Source organism: Antedon mediterranea, chromosome 1, assembly GCF_964355755.1.
Source record: "Antedon mediterranea chromosome 1, ecAntMedi1.1, whole genome shotgun sequence".
In the NCBI taxonomy this organism is placed as follows: Eukaryota; Metazoa; Echinodermata; class Crinoidea; order Comatulida; family Antedonidae; genus Antedon; species Antedon mediterranea.
In genome coordinates, this window is record NC_092670.1 from 7,339,119 (window position 1) to 7,356,528 (window position 17,410).

At 34.2% G+C, this 17,410-nt stretch overlaps 1 protein-coding gene across 1 annotated transcript; it reads right to left on the reverse strand.

The window, feature by feature from the left end:
- Positions 1–5,417: 5,417 nt before the first annotated feature.
- LOC140055019 (proton-coupled zinc antiporter SLC30A2-like) lies at positions 5,418–14,489 on the reverse strand. Its single transcript, XM_072100168.1, has 8 exons — positions 14,400–14,489; positions 11,195–11,421; positions 10,617–10,763; positions 9,649–9,802; positions 8,858–9,071; positions 8,380–8,485; positions 7,750–7,884; positions 5,418–7,320 (listed from the first exon to the last, which is right to left on the reverse strand). The coding sequence occupies exons 1-8, from the start codon at positions 14,435–14,437 to the stop codon at positions 7,154–7,156; spliced, it is 1,188 nt and encodes a 395-aa protein (XP_071956269.1). The 5' UTR covers positions 14,438–14,489; the 3' UTR covers positions 5,418–7,153.
- Positions 14,490–17,410: the final 2,921 nt, after the last annotated feature.

The following is a 17,410-nucleotide window of genomic DNA, read 5'->3' on the forward strand; positions in this document are numbered from 1 at the left end:
TTTAGTCATCAATCACATCATAATTGCAATACAACTGATAAAAAGGATCCTGCATAAAAAAGCTGTAGCTTCGTTTGTTTTTTTTTGCAGGACCCTTTTACATAAGAACCATATAAGGAAGTATAACTTAGATAAAACAGTCATTTCCCATAAACAAAGGTGTTAATCAGCATAAAATAGTGATAAAAAGTATTTTTGACCTGTTTTTATACATTTATTTTGTTTCTTTAAAATAACCGGTTTATTATCACCATTGTGAATTCTTTCCACATTTTTGGTGTATAAACTGTTGACTGCAAGTTAGTCTTGTGAAGGGAATTTTGAATTCAGTTTCTGTTCTGAGGTTATGAGTAGGCCTAATACTGTCACAGTAATTAAAAATATTTAAAATATGATGTGGTAATTCATTAAATTTTACATTTGCCATAAATCCTATGACGTTTACTTTGTGAATATCATAAACATTTAATATTTTTAGTTTCTTAAACAGTGGCTCTGGGGCTTGTCTGAGTTTAGAGAAGGTAATGCATTTTACAGCTCTCTTTTGGAGTTTTAGTATTACTTCACATTCATTTAGACTAGACAAAAAGTAGTGAGCCCTCTAGCGGTCATTTGTGATTTCTGAGATTCATCGAAGCGCGACAACATCACCCGGAAATGATGTGAATTTAAAATTTTAATAGGGGTTAAACTCTTTTAACCAATTGAAAGCCTTAAATTATAGTTCCTTATGAATAATTCATGAGAATAATTAAAGCAAGGGTTGAAGAAGCATGTGACTTGGTTTTTGGAACAGGATAGCAGTTATGATCGTGTCAGGTAATCATTGAATTTGCTCTTCTTTTTGTTAGATTTTATACGGTTTTTATCAATAATAATATTGTACATTTTTACGAGACCATAAAAAAATTCCTCAATTTTTTAGTAAACGAGTGACTAAATAAAAAGTTACTATGTAATGTAAATATTCGTTTGACAAAAAATGGGCATGTTGATATTTTCAGGTATTTTTTAAATGGCGATTGAAATAGGTAAACAAATCACATGTATAACGGTGGTTTGTGCGAAGCTGGGCCTAGCCTTGATGGTCCAACTCGTACTGCGTGTTAATCAATGCGTATAAGATACACACGTAGTCGTTTAGGCCAATTTTTTTACATGTTTATTTATTAATATTAGGCCTTATTCTCATTTATTTTAATTAATGTACTGAATGTACCACACTTTACAACTCTATATAAATTAGATTTTGTACTTGTATTAAATTCAAACGTTTTATGGGATTTAAAACATTAAGCTAGGCCTTGTAGTAGGCCTAGGACCACATGCTAGGTTTTTCAGCCTAATTTATCATGCAGTATACCTCTAGCCCATCTTTCAAATACATATTTAAATTAACATACTTTTTATATTTCTATATTTTTTATAGGATCTGACTCCAGAAAACATTTGCATCACTTGAAAGCGGCTATTTATGGACAGCATGTTGACATTTAAAAAAATTTGACCAGCTCTTATTAATTAAATGTCTTTTAAATTAAAGGTTTTCATTATAATGAAATGTACGGTGACAGAAATTTAAATGATTCTCATAATTGAGGTTTCTCATAGATTTAATATTGAAGGTAAATAAATAAAGCTGTTTGTTATTCTTGCCTTTAGAAATAAACATGTTGTTAGTACTATATTATTAGGCCTAGGCCATTATACAAATTAAAACTAAAAAATACAGTAATCATATTTAAGGCCTACACACAGTACCTTACTTGATTTGATTTTTTTCAAATATTTAATTGATGAAATAAATGAGTTTGACTTTTCAATTAGTTGCCATTTTATTAGTTTCTGTGTGTTTTTATTTATATTCTTAAAACAATTGTATACAACAACTTTAAAGTATTGCGCAGAAGTGATCAAATTATAGTAGGCCTATTTGTATGTTATTGTCGCTTAAAATTATGCAGTTAAAGTATTTGATTTTAGGGTGACAGAAACGGTTAGGCAAGAAAAGAAATAAATTTGGGAATTTTGTTATGCGGTAAAAACAATTAAACATAATTTACCCGTAATGCATGTAAATGTAGAAAACATTTGCTTATGTTAGCGCGACCGAAACTCGCTACTGGGAATAGATCCTGCAAAAGCGACGCGTACACACCTACTCGGGCACCGGTGGAGCGCGATCGATAGTAAATATACCCGATTTCAAATGATCATAAAATTCTTTTTAAAAATATCAACATTTTGATTTTTTGAGGATTAAAAGTAAAGATATTGAAATTTAACATAATATTTACAAATATGTATTTAAAAATTCGGAAACAATTTTAGCGTGATATTAAAACAAACTTTTTAGAGTTCCGCGATTTCCTACGCAGGATTTGTTTGTTTTCATTGTTAATGGGCGAATGTTACCTAAACTAGAATCGTTATAAATCTTTTAAATTTGTATTATAAGTAATTTCTTTAGTATTCTTAGTAACATCGAATGTCTCTAATTAACTAGCAGTTATTTATACTAACTATTGTTCAATAATAAGCGTGTATGAAGTGAAAATCTATAGTAATAATGTTCTTAGTCAGTTCGTCTCGCTCGCGTGAAGTCTTCGGGTTTCTCAATACAATTCTCAGCGGTAAAGATAGGCTCGCGCTAATGTTTAAATCAAAAGGGCTCTCAAAACACTTTTTGTCCAAAATTCGCAATATGACGTGAGTGTGACTTCTAACGTGCTCTTGTATGTATTTCCCATATTAAGTTACCATACTGAAGGCGAGGTAATACTAAGGTGTTATACAGACTAATAAGGACTTTATGAGGAAAGCATTCTTCTACTTTTAAAAGTATACCAGTTGCCCTAGACAATTTTTTCCTAATAAGCTAATAAGCATACTATATAGCTAGTAGTTTAATTTCGTTATTGCACAGCTCAATTTAGTTTTCATTTTTGTTACAGTGTTCGTGAATACCATACAGCCAAACTTACAATACCATTCTTATCCGGGCCAGTCACACTTAGGCCTGCCGCAACCGGGACAACCGCAACCGGGTCAGTCACAACCAGGCCAGTCACGACAACCCGATCATCTGCACCAGCCGCACTCGGACCAACCGCTTCCGGGCCAGACTGTTTAATGTAAGCGTGTGAGGGCGTGTGGCGCAGTGTGTTGGACGTTGGACTACCGATCGTCAGACCTAGGTTCGAATCCAACTCTCGCCGCATTGCTTGTATCCGTAGACAAGATACTTTACTTACGTTGCCTCTCTCCACCCAGGTGTATAAATGGGTAGCCAGTTAGATCTAGACACAACTGCGCTGGTTACCGGCTGCATTATGGGAGTATGTTTCCATACGTGTTTGATCCCAAAAAATACTGGGGTAATAATGCTTGTAAAGCGCCCTTGAGCATGATTACTCATGAAAAGGGCGCTATATAAATCTGGTATTATTATTATTATAAGTAGACTCAGTCCAAAGAAATGGGTAATTAATAATATGATGATGACGATGTAGATAATATAATCACAAAAACAATTAGGATATGATGACGACGATAACGAAGACGATTACGTAGATTTAAATGCGACAAACAAATAAAGAGATGAATGATGATATTGACGAGAGAGAAGCATTTACGGATAATTTAAAATGATTATGCTACGGTTGTGTTTGGCCTGCTGTCACGTCGACTGTACTATTACAGCCATTATAACACGCATAAATATTATATTACTCTTGTAGTGGGTCACATGGCATTTGACTATTAAAAGATCGTGTGATAGTACTTTTTTAGCTTTGTTGTACGAAAAAAAAAATCTTCACACGTACAAACAAAAATCTAAAGACCAACTGTAAACAATACCGGAATGTAATGTAATTTAAACCAGAAACTCACTTAAATTACCTTTTGCTCATTTTATGATTTTTATTAATTGGAACAATTCAACAACAAAAAAACACCACTAGCCTAAATCAGTTTAATAGTTGCCTAACCCAGCTATAAGCGTAATAATGTGTTTCGGTTGCTGACATATTAGGGTAGGATGTGTTATAAAACAAATAATGATGATGTTTATGAATGCGATGCTACAAGTACTATGGATATTTAATAGAATTCCATATTTCACCACCAAAATAATACCACCACAGAACTAGAACCACCAAGCTACCATGAAAAAAGTAGAGCATGCATATAATACATTATTACTATATTAATACTATTATTATTGTTTTTATCTTTTAGAATAGCAAATGCGACGAATACAACTGACCCGGTACGCAGTAGTAATCACTCACTCGCTCACTTTCTTATTCACAACGCTATCTTATAATGTGACATTTCTATCATTTACTCAGCACGTAGAAAATGTATCCAGATTTCATTCAAATGTTTGTAGCCTATATTTTTAGAAAATAAGATTACGTTTCTGCTTTAATAAAATACAACCCCTTAATGGACGTCACTGGTTAAGATGAGACAAGCTTAGAAGTGTGAAATCAATCAATCAAAGTAACACTTATTTCTCTTATAATTTCATAGTTAATACAAATTAACAGTAAATATGATTAAAATAAAAGGGGCAACATTCCAAAAAAAGCGAAGCCCATAAAAACTGAAAAAGAAAGCAGGACAACACGGGAACCGAAAACAGGACAAAATCAGAAATAAAATGACGAACTTTTTGATGTTTTATATGTACCAAATTTGGTTTTAAAATGGAACAATAAAATATTCATGGAATCATCCTATCCTAGACGGATAATCACTACGCTCGCAAGAAGAAGGTATGCAATGAATGTATGTATCTCTCGCGTAGCCTACCTAGGCTTACTAGGCCTAATCGCTACCGGTACTCACTACTGTAAGCACAAATCAAATCTACTGAGCACTAACGTTAATAATAAGTAAACATTACTTTATATTATAACCTACCTACTTTGTTAGGTAATGAGTATTCCAACCAAATTCCAAACAAATGATTCAATCCCAACGATAGCTGTTGACGGTTGACGGATCACATAATATAATAATTATGATCTGTATTGTTTTCAAATTTCCGCCAGTCAAGCTATATGACGTCATAGCCCAACTTACGTATAATTGAATGATCACTTCAATCGAATGAACTGTCACACCAAAATCAGTCCGGGGCAAAATCGGTCCGGCGGACCAGTTTTGCCTGCCAAAATCAGTCCGGGGGACCATTTCTGGCTGCCAAAACCTGTCCGGCCGGACCAATTTTGGCCGCCAAAACTGGTCCGGCCTGGATTAAATCGGTCCGGGCAGTAGGACTGTTTTTGGCCGCCAAATATGGTCCGGTCTTACAAATATATGGTGCGCAAAATGAGTCATAATGTATATATCATTAAAAAAAAGGCCATGATTAGTCATTATATTGAAAACTACGGGGTTTTTATTTGTTATTTTAATATTATAAATTAAGCCTGTTTTTTTATTATCATTATTAGTAGTAACTCATCAATAATTAGTACTAATTGTTAGGCTTTTTGTATACAATATGTATCTCTGCCTGTTTTTAATCTATTTTGTTCTTTTTTAACATCGTCGTTTCCCCATGATGTTAAAAACAATTTAATTTATTAATTATTTATGGTTAATCAATCAATATATCAATTCAATACAATTATTATAAAACAATTATCCAATATTGATTAGGCTGAGGAAGGAAAAAGGTCTCAATCATAAATAAAATCTAGCTGGCAATATCAGCGTCTCATACCCATTCGTGTGTGAGGCCGAAATATGAGTGAACACCTAAGTCATGTTTTTAGATAAAATACATTTATTTATAGTATTTATCCGACAAGATAACTTACTAATATATATCATGGGATATTTTTCTAGCCATAAACAACTTAAAACAGCATCATAGGCCTAGTAATTCAATTAAAATCGACAGAAGAAAAGCCCGGACCGATTTTGGCAGTGGCGGACTGCTTTTGGCCACAATTTTAGAGCAAAAACTGGTCCGACCGATTTTGGCCATATTTATCGTGACAGAACAATCATCTTCCACAATGCATGGGCCTACACCTACGATGTATTTTGGCCGCCTTACACAAAACCGTATTTGAAATGGATTGTGTGCGCTCATCATCTGATTATTTAGGTACACATTATGCACTGCAGTTGTGTAGGATAATGAATAACTACAACTTAAGATTGTACCGGTATTGGATGAACAAAACTAAGTGTAGGCCTATACCTCTATGAATAAAACATTTAGCTTTGCTTCAATATTCTAAACAGTTACATAATCAAACCGTATAATGCGATTGTAGAGTGGCTTTGGTTCGATATACAAATGCATCATTTATTGATCAATATTTATGTTTGCATCAATTATTAGGACAAGTTAAGGAGGAAGAATGCAGAGATTGTAAACTGGAGTTGGTTTGGTATTCTAATATTGGTCAATAGGGGGCAGCCTATATCCGGTCGTTTGTTAGTTAATTGTTGTATACGTTTGTATTGGTCAATAGGGGGCAGTCTATATCCTGTCATTATTGTTGAGACGCTGTGAATCAGTATTTTGACTATACAGATATTGTGTACACAATGATGTACCTTCGTTCGATAATCTATTTTAATTAAAAACTACATTAACACTGTGTGTTTTATATCAATATTGGGACTGCAGATAATCCAGATTTTATACTTTGTAGGCCTATACGGTATGTTATTGTACACATGCTACAAAATATTTTAATTGCTAAATACAATGACGATTATTTTTCTGTTGCGATATTTACAAATTAAATAATTTCAATATTATCCTTTACAATGTTGTCATAAATCAATTGTTATTAATATTATTCCCCTGTTAGTTGATACAGCCGAAACAAAATACAAATTCAGTTCATCAATACACTTTCATTAATACATTTTAAAGTCTTTTTTTTAGCAACGTCAAAAAGACCAAGAATGATGAATACGGATAACAAGTCGTCTACACACACGTCACGTCAGATCTCTGTCTTTTTTATGAGACTGGAGAACTATGCGCAATTTTGTTTAGCATAGCTGATACACTTTCCTTCTTTGACAAAATACCGAAAACGTATTATTATACATAGCGGTTGCGGTAACAGTACATAGTTATTACGCTACCAAACCGTGAATCTCTGATGATTTAACTATCAACGTCATACACGTCAGAGCGGTAAGAACACCAATCGCGTGCTTCGTAGGTTTCAACCTGAATTGTTGCCACGTGGAGGTTGAACCTTGATTTCAGAAGCTTTTGTGCTCTGCTTAGAATATCTTGTCCATCTACTGGCTTCCCTTCATATAGGTTGGCTACAAGATAATAAGGAAATATATTCTATTAGAAAAACACAAGCAGGGTAAACACGCTGTGCCACTACAAAATCAAGGTCTTATTATTCTTAACTATCATGAAGAAAAGAATACTCAGTTTGAGAATATGTGGTTCTCATGTGAAATCCAGAACGGTCACTGGCGGGGAAACAGTTTTAACTCCCGTCAAAGTGGTTAAACTACTAACTCTGTGTTTCCACAACGGTAAACAAATTACTTTTTTATTAACATCGCATTCCCCTGTTACGAGAAGTTGAATAATCATTGTGGCGACGTATGCAAATCGGTATGGAATATACGTCGTCGGTTCCTACTTTTTTCTCACTTTTATTTGCGTCGATAGGCCTACATTCCGTCTACGTCCTTCGCGTTGCGTCCTAGTGGGAATCAAGCTTAATGGTTACTCACCTAATGTTAGATGCACAGCTATTGCATTCACGCCGATCGTCAGTGACCATATATGTAACGAATGAATACTCTCAACTCCGTCTATTTCAACTAATGTACGCCTTATGTTTGTGTAATCTAAATTTCTTGGCGAAGCTATGTTGAGAAGAAAATATATTCAAGTTATACAAGACTTATAACATTAAATGATAAACATAAAGCTTCCTGTACCAGGCTTTGATTTGTAATTAGCTTTTTTTGCCGAAGATCACGCATATAATAGAACATATATATAATATATATATATAATATATACAATGTGTACAGTATGTGTGCCGAAGGGCTCCTAATCTATTTTAAAAATGCGTACATTGGTGTAGATAATATACAGAGGCCTACATTTTTTGCCATAGGTAATATTTGTTGTTGATATTAATTTACCATATTATAAGTTCATCAGCAACTTCATATGGATAGAGAGTCGTGGTCCATTGTGTTCACAGAGCGTGTTTATTTGATTCGACATCGGCAATGTTCTTTAATGTTACCGCCCAGTACGAATCCTTTTCTCGTTTATCCCTGGTTGTAATATAATATAGAATACAACATATAATGTGAACACGAACATCTTTGACAAATGTGTGTACATACCTGCCATTAAAACCTTCATAATATCGAAAGAAATTCCAACTGTAGTTATAAGAACCAAGATTGCGAAGAGGAAAGTACAAATAGGATCGAGAATACCAAGATCAGGCTATAAATAAAACAAAACAAAAGACAAAATACAAGTGACATGTTCTTTCTTAGTGTATGGCAACATTAAAAGTCAAAAGTGTTGAATTAACAACAAGTTATTAAAGTATGACTGTTCAGAATGGTTCTTTCAATTCAACTGTTTTATTAATAAGGTAGACTTCCAATTCTCAAGGTATTTCTTGATTCAAAACACCACAAGATATGGATGTTTCCAAGCTAATTATAGTTCTGACAACATATTTTTTTTTAACGAATATTAAGCTGAATCGCCGCCTAGGACCTAGAAAGATGGTTTGTGAGATGTCGTGTAGTGACGTAGCTATTATTATGGTTATTGGTAACCAACATTGGTTTTTACCATTTTACTTACGTTTATATAAATAATGATAGCGGCTACTAGTACTACAGAACTTTGGATCATGTCACCGATCACGTGAACCATTGCTGTGCGCCGGTTGCCGCCATCTTCGTCGTAGAAACCACTGTAAATATCAGCTACAGCATTCAACTGCGCACGATCACGGGTTGAAGTTAGGCACATCTGCGCATGTGCAGGGCAGTATGTATGAAGAAGCAACGATATCCTACATAAGGAGAGACCAATATTGTTAGATTAATTTGTTACCAATATTAAACATTATGTTTAAAAAGCGTTAAAATGTATTATTAGCGGCGTGTGTGGTGGTCTCGGGTACTTGTTGTGGTGCGCCCCTATTTTAGTTAAAAGTTTTGAATTTACCACACAGAGGTGTCGCTAATTTAAAACTGTATTATCTCCTCTTAATTTGGCTACCAATAGAATCAAAACCAAAGATTTATTATTAATGCATGACACACGTGTGCTCTACCTAGCCGACATACACATTATCAGTACGCACGTCACAATATCAACGACCAATTCTTAGTTGCCAAAAATATTAATTCCTTATTTCTCAATTTACACAGACGAGCGGTAACGGTCAGCGGAGCAAACAATATAGCATCTATGTTATTGCTTATGACCATTTACGTGAAGAGGACGGGCGGTTAGGATACACATTCATGTGGGACATACAAGCTACGCGGATTTCCGCTTACCGTTACCGCTCGTCTGTGTAAATTGGCTTTAAGTGTGTTGATTCATGCGTAACTTATCAGTATGAAATGTGTCATTAAACTTACAGAAAATTAACAGCTACGCCGCATGCGGCAGTAATCAGCATAATATCCGATTGTACATCATACTTTTGTAGACGTACTCTCTCGATTCCAAAGTAAACAAGTATTCCAGTCAAAATCCAAATACATAATATAGACAATAATGTAAAAATTACCTCTAGAAAAAAACAAACAAATCAAATATTTAACATCCATAAAACATTGTGAGATGAAACCTTAATCACATTTGACAAAGATGGCGTCGCCAGTTTGGGTTAGACTTAGACGCAGATTTGTCTCATTATTGTTTTGGCAACGTGTTAAGGCAGAGAAACAATGAATAATACATGAACATTATTATTTTTTAAATTGTATAAATTAACGTATGACGTCAGCATGAACAAACTACAAAATGTTAATGACACTAAGCAGCTATTTGTACAGAAAGTAAATAAAATATAACATAGAAATGAGAAAGGAACAAAAATGAATGTGGATGAAAAGAAAAGTCATTTTTTTTTCTATCTCCTATAAAGATTTAAAAAAAACGTTCACTGTAGAAATAAAATCGTGATCATTACGGAAATGGGGCATTGTATTAACAAAAACAACGTATGTTGTATATAGGTCAGTGTGTAATTATTGTAAAGTACAAATCGCCTTAGGGTGATTATTAAGCCTAAAATGAGTGGCTTAGTCATCAGTGGAAGCATAGTGACCGATGAATGTGAACTCACTCTATAAATCTCATTAAAGACGTTTAGGATTAGGCGTAGGTGAAGTTGGTTCATATTCTGTACACGACGCCATTGACTGAATACCATTTTAAAAAATTGAGAGAGAAGAAGAGAAGAGAAATTGATACGTGCGTTGCACTGCTGAGGTATTTGTTTTCACTTTTTGCTTACATCTTGTCTCAGAGGTAAAACACGTAACAAGCAGCACATGTTAACACCTTTATATCGAAGTACCGTAGAAGGCATCATACATACCTAATCGATACCAACCAAATGTCATCGATTTTGAAGGAGAACGCTCCGACATCCAAAGTGCAAATAGACTGATAAGAATAGTTATTAGATCCGTTAGCATGTGTGCAGCGTCCGTGAAAATAGCAAGACTATTCGACATATACCCTCCTAAAATAAAATGTACGTAAACAACAGTTTAAGATGGACGTTGAAAGTGGGACATTCATTTGAAGTAAATGTCATTATTAGTAAAAACCAAAGAGTCTCCGAAACGACAAAGGAAATTATAAACGTTACTTTATTAATTACATCTGAATATTTAAATGTAGGCCTACCCTTACGGTGATTTAACGTTCACGTAGTAGGCTAATCAACGTGAATGTTTAAAACAAATCAAAATGACTGTCGCCTAACGTCACATAGTATAAACAAACGATTGTAGAGTACTTTTCCTTGAAGAGTAAAGTTGATTTCTCAACGTACATATCTTCAATATGGCAAATTAGAAGAAGGTTGTAGTTGGGAGATGTGGAAGGCATATTGCTTAAAATTAAACTTTGAACTTTAAGGGAAAAAAGTCTACTATCTACAATAAATACCTATAATTTCGCCAGCTGTAAAAATGAAGCACACGATAGCTGCTAATATCAACTTTTGTCGAGCGACTCTTACATCACCACGCCGAACATACAACCTCCTTTCGATGTCAGCGTTGAAGTCGTCGAACGCTCCGTAGTCCATGTGGCCGGGAGGCATGAGGGAGATTCCATCATCACTCTTTCCACCTTTCCTTCTTGCTCCTTGCCTCGGACTTGACGGAGGGATTCTTGAAAATAAAAAAATAATATAATAAAGAAATGTTTTGTACTAGTTAGGGTAGATAGGGTCATTTGTATAAGGTTTATCTCGATCTCGCTATAGTATTCAAGTAATTTTTCTTTTGGATGATCCAAAGTTTAATACCAGCTTTCGCTGGTCAACGACGCAGCTTACTACGACGACTTTTATTTGACTTTGGATCATCCAAAAGAAAAATTACTTGAATTTTAGATTTTAGGTCCATTAGTTTCACGTTATCTTGCCAAAATGTTTATGCATGCATCTTTACATAACGGGTAGCCTACAGTTGAATTATCGCTACATGTCATTCATCAATACATATTTCTTTACGCAATCACCTCTCTGTCAAAAACGTGCGGCTCAATCGACCACCAACCAATCTCGATCCACGCCGTGAGTCAATATACGACCTACTGCACTACGCCTACTCACATCACGTTTCGTTTCAAATGTGAAAGGGACGCTTCAACATGTCAAATAGTGAGATACTCCTGGGTATGCAAATATTGCCTATACGTCTGCTAAAAACCTAAGTGCGGAAATATCGACAAATCGTCATACTACCGTGACATGAAAGTATACTACGCCTACTCACAATATCAACAGGTAATACTGTAAATCCTCTAGTTTCGCTATCAACCAATATCGATCCAACCCGTAACATGAATGTATATTACTTCATACACAGTTACGTTTTTTAAAACAATAACCATGATGAAGGTAATCTATTACGTCCACTCACAATCAAAAGGCAAACCGTATGAAAGTCAGACTACTTTAATTACGTTCCAAATACAATTACAGTAGTAACCATCATAAAAGTGAACTAGCTTACCCAAAATTATGTATATCATTAAAGCTTCAACCTATTAATGATCAAGACACAACCTTGCGCTGATTACTATATCTGCATTGTGGGAGTATGTTTCCATAATGACTGGGGTAATAATGTTCAGCGCTTAAGATTGGTTCCCACTAGGACGTAAACGCAACGCAAGCGTTTTAACCAATGACAAGCGAAGTTATAGACAGTTAGCAATCACAAGCGAATAAGCCATCGCTTGTGATTGGTCAATTCACTTCTTGCGTTGCGTTACGTCCTTGCGTTGCGTCGCTAGTGGGAACCACGCCTTAGTTGTTTCATTAGGCGCTATATAAATCCAGGATATTATTATAATATTATTAAACTTAGATATGACATAAACAAACAACAGCAATCTAACTCAATCAATTCCCTTAATCTAACTCGATTATCTCATCAGAACTCATTCGAACATTACCATCAAAGAACGTGATATGTTTACATATTCCTCTCCACACACAACTTCCAACGTAATAATTACATGTACCATGACCACACTGTGGAACAACTTACCTGAAAACATTTGAAAATCTGTATTGAAGAAAAGCTTTTCTCAAATAATACCACTTTTACAGTTTGTTTTTCATTTTTGCAATTGGTCTTTTCTTTTTCCTTTTTTTCTATTTGTAACCCGTCTGTTTTTTTGTACTTTTTTAGGCTTTTGCCCTCTTCTATAATTTAGTCATGCTTTGTATTTTGTCAAAGAAAATAGATGTTTACCCGAAATGTATTCCACCCACACTTAAATATGTTTTGTGAACGATAGCAGATAATCGAACTTTATTACGCCACCCACATAACAAATTCCAGAAATAACAAACGTATCGGTTTTAAACTATACTGATTGCATAAATCACAATACCTTATCCTTACTACTGCGCATGCGCGTGTAATTGACTGGTGTCAAGTTTTTTTTTATAAAGTCAATAATTTGTCTTAGGCCTAAAGTTACATTCACACTTGTTTCGTCTCTAGGAACGAATATCACAGGCACCCATCCATCCGGATGATGTCTATTGAAAAATATGTATGTACTCTTTTACTATTTTCTGATATTAGATACTCAGATATTAGAAACCATTGATAAAAAATGAAGACAAAATGATGCTACTAATTAAATTGCCTGGTAACATGATGTTAGTTCGATAATTACATTTTACATCATGAGCAACAGCTATTACTAAATATAAATTCACAAGGGACCTTTTCCCGATATTAATTACATGGATTATTCATACATTGCTAATAATTAAGTAAAAATTATACATTAAACTCTGCGTAAAACGGTAATTACGTTCGACCTCCCAATGCATTATCACAGACGCGAACAAAAGAGAGCCGGATTAAAGCAAGTAATTGGACATAACGTTGTTATTTGATCAGTAATTTTAATGTTGATTAAAATGTAAATATAGATGAATGAAATAAAACTACAAACTGGTATAGTATAACAAGGGAAGACTAATTTTACTCTTCTGTGGTATAACTTGATACTAAAATAATGGTCCCTAAAAATTATCTTAACGAAATCCTGAGTCTAATTCTTAACTAACTGTAGGCCGATTTTAACACACAAAAATAGGCTCTCCAGATCGAATTTGGTGTGATTCGAGTATCCTAAACATTGGCAGCGCATACAATTGCCACAGTCATGATGTTGCCTCAGCATAGACCAAATGAATCCAATGTTGATTTACGCTTATTTCTTAAATATTACTATGCCTTAATAACATGCAACCAGAAAAGAGGAATTTTAAACATAAAGTCGTCTCTCATGCTTAGGCTACTGGTTTATTAAATACTATAGCGTAGGGCCTAGAGCAAAATTAATTGATAATCAAACGATTAAAATAGACAAAATAAAAGTTCCAAGTTGTTGGTGGTGGAAACTTTTTTGTTATTCGTGTTTTGCACACAACAACCAAGTAAATTTTAATACAGGTACTTACAACGTAATACATTACTGCTGGTGATACCACTTTTTATAGTTCACTGCTAATTCGCAAACAACATCAATACTCACTTGTTTATAACTTAAGGTTACAGATTACAAAACAAATAGACCTATACAAAAAAAATCGAACAAGACATCCATTACCTACCGTTTCCTTTCTCCTAATCTTGGCGATTTGTCTGCCATATTCCAAGGTATAGCCGTATCCACTCCAGCTACTGAACGAATGCTTTACAAACACGACATCTATCAATAATATCTAACGCAACAAGCCGCAGCGTTCTGATTGGTCGAACTGTGGATGAAGTCGCTGAAGTGTTCAAATTAATACTGAGAACAAAATTGCAAATACAAGATACAAAAATAAATTAAAACTATAAACGTGATAAATCGAAGAGGTAGACAATATACTATCACTAATACAAAACACAATTACATTTACTGTATTGCTGTTAGCAGTACTTTTTCAATTAATAAACATAAATTCTTCCTTCTGTATCTCGTATTGTACCTAGTAAAATTCTACGATACTGCGCCACATCACTAAACAGCATCATATAAACTGTATTTACATGTTAAAGACCTACCTACCTTAAAATGATTCGAAACCGCATGTACCGCACAATGTATAGGCTACAGTACAGTATCATGGAATTTATGCCAGCCAGTAAGACTGATAAATATGCGGATGGTTTGATCATGAAATTAGAATTTACAATGTGACCACGGGTTACAAGAATAAACTTTGTAGATTAGTACTTGCTCCATACCTCATGATGTATGATAAATTAAAGACAGCGACATGTACAGTAGTTGGTCACTCATGTTTTTCCAAACACAATACAGTCGAGTACAAAATTGAAGTATAAACAATAGAAAAAAATGTTCAATTGAAACTACCGGTTAAAATTAAACTTTAGACGAAGAAAAATGAAACATAACGTATCGAATAATGTGACAGTACAATTATAACAAGGAATAGAAAATGTTACGTTTTAAAGCAGGGTGGATTAAGTTAAACCATGAGATATTTCAGGAGTAAAACAGACTCATTAAAATGATACGAAAGCTTATCGGCCATAATACCAGAGAGGAGAGAGGAGGCAATAATCAATTCATCAGGTAATTAAATATTAATTGAGTTATTGATGGCGTTAATTTACATTTTTAATTTAAAATGCGTTGTTTTCAACGTTATATTCCAAGACGTTCAATAAAACCTAACTTGATTTTTTGTTATTCGCTCGATTTGTACGTTATACTTTAAGGCGTCTAATGATAAACGAACCTGTATTGTTATTCATTTGTAGTCTAATTGTATTCACCGTTTGTATCAATGCTGCTGAGATAATATAATATTCTGCTTATGTTATATTTTACAGCAAAATTATGTAATGATTCTTGTTATTCACAATCGGATCTATATATAGATTGTCACTGCAATTATATTTATAATAGTTCATATTTTTGGCGACATTTTATCGTGAAATATCATTTTTAACCTAATGGTATTGATATTGAGTTTAATGGGTTTGTCTTTCTGCAATGCATATTATAAAACGTTGTTATGTCTTCTTCGCATTCGGTTGGAACCAATGTAACCATAAGCCATACATGTATAAAGTAATTAATGTATTCAAATTAAATTAAACCATAGTCATAAGCTTAGCTTAGTTGCATAATATTGTTATACGGCTGATGAAATAAGTGGAACGTACTCACAAAAAAGCTATACGAAAAATAAGTAATTCCACAGGTTCGCTTCTATATACATATAACGTACATTCGGAACGTTTTTTTGGACCCGTTCATAATGATGAATACAGTTATACATAGTAGGATTTAAAACGGCAACATTTTCACCAAGAGCAACCAGGACACAGTATAAAAAGAAAATTAATAAAACGTAGGACTAAGCCTTATAATTCGTATTTCACGTACATTACAATTCTCTTGTGATCTTAAGTATTAGTAATCTTTCACCTATATGTCAGGTATACACATTTCTTTCGAGATATTATAAGAATTAAGATATACGGCAAAATACCGAACGTGTTTCGGAGAACCTGATTATGATAGAAATTATAGGGCCTACATACATGATGCAGTTGCTACAACTAGGCTCATCCTGCTTTTAAATGTTTAACAGTCACCACCCCAAAGCTTGGTTCCAACTAGGGACGTAAGCTGCAATTGAATTGACTGATAACAAGAGACAGTTGGAATAATCAATCGCTTGTTTTCTAGTGGGAACCAAGTCTAAAGCTCTGTCTACACTATCAAACTTTATGTGAAAAAAATGCGATGTGATATGGTCATGATAATGTTATATCACAACCATATTTGGGAACATCACACTTTTGTCAAACTAGTTTGAAAGTGTAGACAGAGCTTTAGGGAATAAAGGAAGTCCGCATGTTGTATACGGTTTAACTACTTTTACATGCAGATCGCGTATAACTATAGTATAACGTATTGCAACTGAGCCTATGTGCTAATAAGTTGGTAAATTGCCCACGTCTCACAAGTACAAGTAATATAAACTGAATGTAGGGTATCTATCATTCTATCCAACTAGTTATTACTTTACTATGTGGGATTGTAGGGAGTCGTTAAATGACCAAACATGCCGCGCAGCACATTATGTTCGAGGTATCGTGCACCACTAATCGACACCGGCTTCGCTAATGGTTTTCCTTTATGCAACTTAAAATGTATATATTCTAAGATTAATAAAGCAGTGCGTATCGTATTCGAAGTTCAATCAAGGACATCAAAGATAATTCTATAAGTTTTGATATTGATAGATTCTTTAAAAAGTTAGCCAATTGAGTTAACTTATTCCATTTCCCCAACTCATTCGTAAACGTGAGTATAAAGATGTGTCGCCTGTGCGCACATTTAAGCCAAATTATGACCACTACGCCACCAGATGACCGTAGGCCTACTATTTTCGATGACTCGTGAACGTCCCGGAGAAACCAGGAGAAAAGTGAGGCGTACCGACACTACGAATGCACTTTGTCCTTTCGTATTATTTCAAACTTTCCTTCTTCATTCTTTAAATACGAATAATTATTCTCCTCGTCGTGAAATTGAAGTTAATCCGATTTGATTACGTTTTAACGAAATTACACAAAGTAATAAGAAGAAACCAGC

Excerpts from the sequence above, each read along its gene's own strand:
- LOC140055019 (XM_072100168.1), bottom strand. The coding sequence starts at position 14,437 with ATGGCAGACAAATCGCCAAGATTAGGAGAAAGGAAACG. Across the intron at positions 11,422-14,399 it reads AGATTAGGAGAAAGGAAACG|AATCCCTCCGTCAAGTCCGA; the intron begins GTAGGTAATGGA and ends TTTATTTTCAAG. Across the intron at positions 9,803-10,616 it reads ATTTGGTTGGTATCGATTAG|AGGTAATTTTTACATTATTG; the intron begins GTATGTATGATG and ends GTTTTTTTCTAG.